Raw genomic sequence first — 6,556 nt, forward strand, 5'->3', positions numbered from 1 at the left:
TCTAGTTTTAGATCCTGAACCTACTAATTGTCTCTCTGTAATCTTTATAAGTTTCAGTTTCCTCATCTGTGAAATGAATTAACTAATATTGTCCTCTCAATTATTTTAATAAGACATATTGATACTTGTAAATTATGGGTGAAAGGTAGTAAAGCTTTCTTTGGAGCAAACATAGAACTGAAAATAGTTACAAAAGATGATCAACTCTGTGTAATCTGAGATGGCTTGGAGAGAAGTAAAGGACACAGGAGGAAAAGTTAATGATGTATAGAATCAGGACTGGAGTGTGAAGCAGTACATTTGACAGTTACAGTAAAGAGAATTGACAGCTACTTAAAGAGGAAAGGCAAGAGGTTTCTCCCCTAATTCAGACACTGAGAAACACAGATATGAGTTGCATGTTAGGAAATATCTACTCTTCACATATCACAAAATCAGCAAAAAAGAAAATGTAAACCTTAGACTTAGTGCTCTTTTATACCCCTGATCACCTTCTTCATACAAGTGGAAAGGAAACAAAACCAAGAAAACCCTTTAATTTCTACAAGTCTCAAAGACTTTCTTTCTCCGATCTTACTCCTGACTATATTTTGCAGAACCCTAAATATTTAAATTAATAGGAGTTACATCTCTATTTTTGTTTATTTATTTTTAATTGTGTCATTTTGAAAATATATATTTTTAATGTTGAAAGTATTACAGATGTCCCCTCCTTTGTCCCCCTTCACCTGGCTCCTTCTCCACTCTAGGCCTTCTTATTATGTCTTCCTGTGTTATATAACATTTCATCTAATCAATTTTATCTAAATTTTGCCTTCAGTGACCCTCCCCACTCACTGTGTCTTCTTCAAAGAGAAAAGGAGAATAAATTTTTCCTGAATCTGCTTTGTCTTCACCCCATAAATAATAGGATTTAGAGCAGGAGGAATGGCCACATAGAGATTGGCAAATAGAATGAGAATTTTTTGAGGGACACTGTGTCCAAAGCGATGAGCAAGGATGGAGAAGAAGGCAGGTGTATAAAACATGAGGATAACACAGACATGAGAGCCACAGGTGCTGAGGGCCTTTTGGCGGGCTCCCTGAGATGAGAGGTGAAAGACAGCACGGAGGATGAAGGTATAGGAAATAGCAATAAAGATCACATCTGAGATGACAGTCATGAGAGGCACAGAAAATCCATACCAGATGTTGACGGAGATGTCAGCAGAGGAAAGCCGAGCAACCCCTATATGCTCACAGTATGTGTGTGGGATGATACGTGTCCTGCAGAAGGGTAACCGTTTCAGCAGAAAAACATCTGGCAGGATAACAGAGAAGCTCCTCACAACAGTGCCCACCGCAAGCTTGATGATCACTTGTGGAGTCAGGATGGTGGTATATCTCAAGGGGAAGCAGATGGCCACATAGCGATCGAATGCCATGGCCAACAGAATGGCTGAGTCCACCACAAAGCTGAAGTGGAGGAAGAACATCTGGGTGAGACAACCAGAGAAGGTTATTTCCCGAGAGTCAAGCCAGAGGTTACTGAGAAGTTTGGGCACTGTGGCAGTGGACAAGACGAGGTCTGTGGTAGCCAACATAGAGAGGAAGAAAAACATGGGCTCATGGAGGCTGTGCTCGACTGCAATGAGGTAGAGGAGGATGGAATTGCCCACAATAGCCACGACATAGATGACACAAAAGGGAATCCCAATCCATATGTGGAACTTCTCCAGGCCAGGTATTCCAACAAGGATAAAGGAACTAGGGTTGTAACAGCTCAAGTTATACATAGTTTCTTCAGTCGAGGATCCACTGGTTTTTTTTTAGCCCTGAGGACAAATCAGCTGTTAGAATGGGCTATGAAAGACAATTCCACTTTGGTACTGCACGTGGTTGAGGACTGCACTGTCACTCACATTCAGGGTTCCTACATGAAAGTACCTCATGTCCCCTAGATGAGCCGGCACCTATAGAATTGACTTATTATTGCCTCCTTTTCCTTATCATTAACCCTTCATTTTTATATATTATATATTTTAATAAATCATAGGAAATGGTTATTTTTGTAGGTCAGAAATTTCATGTGATCTGTTTCCCATTTGAACCAGGGCCTATTCTCATAATCTGCATTAAGAAACTGTGTCCTTGTTTTAAGGCAGATTATGGAGAATAGGCCCTGGTTCAAATGGGAAACAATATCTATATAAGAAAGAGGTGTGGCCGAAACAGGTTTGGTTCAGTGGATAGAGTGTTGGCCTGCCTGCGGACTGAAAGATCTCAGGTTCGATTCAAGGGCATGTACCTTGGTTGCAGGCACATCCCCAGTAGGGGGCGTGCAAGAGACAGTTGATCGATCACTCTCTCTCTCATCAATATTTCTAACTCTCTACTCTCTATCTCTCTCCCTTCCTTTCTGTAAAAACTCAATAAAATATATTTTAAAAAAAAGAAAGAGGTGTATGTGAGGGAGAAAAAGAGGAGAGAGGGGGAGAGAGAGAGAGAGAGAGAGAGAGAGAGAGAGAGAGAGAGAGAGAGACTAAATAGGGGAGACACTGACCTTTTTAGATGAAATACTATATTTAATACAATTAATTTGATAAAATAAATTGAAGGGTTTCAATAAAGCAATAGAAAAAATAAGGAAAAGTGAAAGAAAATAAATGACAGATTCTAGTTCCATGGGTGGGATTGAAGCTTTTTTTTTTTTTTACTTGGTATTAAAATAAAGTTTAGATTAGGATACTTACTGGGATATGAATTCAAGACAATGTATCTCCCACAAAATGCACAGGGACAAGAGAGCAGCATTCCCTTGACTCAGGCAGAGTGAGCTGAGATGGTAATTTATGACTTTTGGGGGCAATGCCCTCAACCTTGGAGGATCTCTGTTTCCTAACATTAGTAGGGAGATAATTCTACCCAATAATCACATTAGCAATACCTCCATAACAAGTATTAATAGTGTGATGTGGCTTAGACATAGTCTAGCAGAGCAGATTCTCACCTCATAGAGAAGAAATAATGAATAATAAAAAAAAGTTTTGACCCAGAGTTTTCAGTTGTAGTCTGCAGTAGCTGGAACCATCTTTGGGTATGTATAGCTTTGCACTAAATAGAACCTTCCTTTGGAGGTGATTTTTGCATTGAAAAATATCCCTTGAGATTTAACTCCATTGTGTGGTCTATTTTATAAATACTTTTGAGAAGGAATTCAGTAACAGTGATGCCAGGAGAAAAACAATGGAGAAACCCAGCACAACTTGAGCCCTCCTCAGACCAGTTTTGGAGAGGTTTAGTTCTTATCCTCTCCAACAAATTTACAAAGTCATCTAACTTTTATTATTATAAGTCTTTATGAAAAGGAAGTAGATTTTGTGGATAAGTCATAGCGGCTCTATATTACTGCATTTGGCAGGAATCTGTAGTTTTGTGTACAGGGGAGAAAATGGGATTGAGACATAGGATTTGTGGTACCTTTGCCGGAACCCTAGACAAGGCTTAACATTGTGCGCTTCTCTTATTGAGGGAACTAGTGGCACAGTGCACAAAATTTGTGTAAGAGTAGGCCTTCCTTCCCTCAGCTGCTGGCACTGGTTTCCCTCTGACACCCAGGACCCAGGCTTCCCTCTCAGCCCTGGTTTTGTCCTGAAGGTCATCTAGTCTAATAGCATATTACACTTTTATTATTATAAATGGCTTTGTCATTGCCATTTCTCTTAATTATCCAAAGTAAACAAAATATCTAACTAGGAGGAGTGCAACTGGTTCCCACTGTCCAGAGGTAGTCCTTGCCCCACCTCCCAACCCCCTGCTTCCATATCCATGTGAATATATAGTCTAAATTGTATCTCCATGTTTGATGCGGACTAAACTCCTATAGGCACTGTTATGGTTATAGAATATAATGATAACAGTTAATGAAATCATTCCCTAAAAGGATGGTGACATCACCTCCTGTAGCATGAAAAGCAGGGAGACTTAGAAAGCCATGAATGTATTTATAATTTAGGTTGGATTGCAAGTCCATCTTTTGTAGCACAGACTCACTGCCTCCTGACAAGAAGCACATTTCCTCAGGGCTGCTGGGAATACATTTAAAAGGGAGAAAAATAAGCCATTGACCATTACAACTACAAAGGGAAGGAGTGTCAAAGGAAAACATCCAAACCAAGTCTGCTGCTAAAATCATAATCTATTCTGACCTCAGTTTTTTTTACCCAAAAAGTTTATTTTTTTCTGCTGAATTTTCTATTGTACTAATGGTTGCTTTAGTTGGTCTATGCTTGAAATCAATAGTTTTTTTTGTTGTTGTTGTTTGGTTTTTTTTGCCAGAATCTGTCAACTTATTATGGAATCATTGCTGTCAGAGGCTTTCTTCCCAAATCACATTTTCAAGGGGACAGACCTTGCTTGGCCACTGAGTAAATGCAAGACCACTTATTTAATAAATGATAGGGACGGGGTAGGGTTTTCCTCTTCCCTAATTGACTGTAGGTTTCAACTCACCAAACTCCGTCTTCTTTCTTGCTTTACAGGAGTAGTGGGATCTATTTAAACAAGTAAAAATGTAGACTTGGAGAGGTACTGTGAGAGGTGAAACAGGAACATGTATGTAATTCCTTGTATTCCTAGGAGATAAAATTCAGATCATAGGGGCCCCTACATCACCCGTTTCCAGACAAGGGATGAAATCCTCTCCCTTGAGATGGAATGTAACCTGGTGGATTGAGTAAGCTGTGGATATTGGGTCCCTAGGAGATTCTGTCTAGGCAATTCAGACACAGTCAGTTGAGATAAATTCTCAGAGGCCTAAGTATGTTCTTGTATTTGAAGCATTATTTATCCTATTTGCATAAACTTGTTCCAATAATGAAAAACACAATCTAGTCTTGATATTTGAAAGACCTCAATAATTTCTTAGCCATTTTTTTCATACTTTGCATTGTCATGCAAGTTTTATACCCATTTCTTAATATATATATATACACACTTTATTTTGTTTGCATTCAATTTATACTAGTATGAAAATACTTGATGTTTAAAATATTATATATTTCTATATAAATATATGCCTCCATTAATGTAGCTTTCTGAGATATTTCTGTTCTCAGCAGTACAAAATGCATGAATATGTTTTTAAAATATATTTTTATTGATTTCAGAGAGGAAGGAAGTGGGAGAGAGATAGAAATGTCAATGATGAGAGAGAATCATTGATCAGTGGCTTTATGCACATCATGCATTAGGGACTGTGCCTGCAACCCAGGCATGTGCCCTGACCCAGAATCAAACCATGACCTCCTAGTTCAGGGGTTGATGCTCAACCACTGAGCCACAGTCCCGGTTAAAATGGCATGAATTTCTTAATGAAAAGAAAGACCTAAGACCTCTGAGAACATCTTAGAGAGCACAGATACCAGTTGCAATGCATCATCAGTTTATTCTAGCTTTCCTAGATGATATTAAACACCAAAAAGGTACACATGTTCCACATTGAATATAAATATTATAAAATTGCATGAATTTGTTAAAGATGAACTCTTGGCATAATGACATGTTTGGCAGAAAGATATTTAAAATTTACTTATCTGTTATGAGGGCTTTCCCTTCATACATGGGGGTTGTCTCACTGCCAATGGAGTCTTAGATAAAAGCCTGGGGTAGGTTTATGGATGCACGAACAAGAGGGAGCTCAAAGGAGAAGAGCTAGTAGTGAAAAAGTACTGAGCATTGAGTCAGAGAAGAAAAGCATCTTAAGTTTTCCCCATGAGGAGACCTTCAACAGGAGGGCCTGGGCTAAGAATATAACTATGCAAAAGAGCACGGCCTGAGTCCTTGACTACCACTCTCATCAGAGGCAGCAATGCACTGGCTGTGCACCAAGTCTGGTGTGGGAGGGTAGATTTGCCCTGTGAGGCCTGCTCTGTGAGCAAAACCTTTTATAATTGCCAATAGTTGGCCCTAAAAAAATTTATGTGCATTGTCAGCCTGGAGCTGGACTTTTATCCCAATACATCTTATCCACAGGAGGGCTTGTTTTTCATACCAGTCCCAGGTTCTACCAGGCCCATCAAAATAACCACGCACGGTCTGGTTTGGGCAAGGGGCCTGGGTGGTGACAAAGAGTCTATCATTAGCCCAGCCTGCACCCTCTCCAATCTGGGACCCCTAAAGGGTTGTCCAACTACTGGACATCCCTCTCACAATCCAGGACTTCTGGCTCCCAACTGCTCGCATGCATGCCTTCCTGATTGCCCCTAACAGTTTCTGCCTGCCAGTCAGGTCACCCCCTAACCACTCCCCTGCCAGCCTGATTGATACCTAACTGCTCCCCTGCCAGTCTGTTTGGCCCTATTGCCCTCCCTTGTAGGCCTGGTCCCCCCCCACATCTGCTCTCCCCTGCAGGCCTGAGTCCCACCCCTCAACTACCCTTCCCTGCAGGCCTGGTCACCTCTAACTGCCCTCCCTTGCAGACTTGATGGCTCCCAGTAGCCAAATTTAGGTTGATAGCTAGAGTAATCTTGTTAAAAACTATTAATGTTATGTTTTGCACAATATAACCCCAAGATTC

General features: G+C 40.4%; 1 protein-coding gene across 1 annotated transcript; it reads right to left on the reverse strand.

Moving 5' to 3' along the window:
• Positions 1-833: 833 nt before the first annotated feature.
• Positions 834-1,931, reverse strand: LOC118713502 (olfactory receptor 52H1). Its single transcript, XM_036428132.2, has one exon. The coding sequence runs from the start codon at positions 1,773-1,775 to the stop codon at positions 834-836; it is 942 nt and encodes a 313-aa protein (XP_036284025.1). The 5' UTR covers positions 1,776-1,931.
• Between the last annotated feature and the right edge of the window lie 4,625 nt (positions 1,932-6,556).

This window comes from Pipistrellus kuhlii, unplaced genomic scaffold, assembly GCF_014108245.1.
Source record: "Pipistrellus kuhlii isolate mPipKuh1 unplaced genomic scaffold, mPipKuh1.p scaffold_m20_p_9, whole genome shotgun sequence".
Taxonomy (NCBI): Eukaryota; Metazoa; Chordata; class Mammalia; order Chiroptera; family Vespertilionidae; genus Pipistrellus; species Pipistrellus kuhlii.

What these genes read in the sequence shown, in the direction of transcription:
- LOC118713502 (XM_036428132.2), bottom strand. Translation starts at nt 1,775, where the DNA reads ATGTATAACTTGAGCTGTTACAACCCTAGTTCCTTTATCCTTGTTGGA.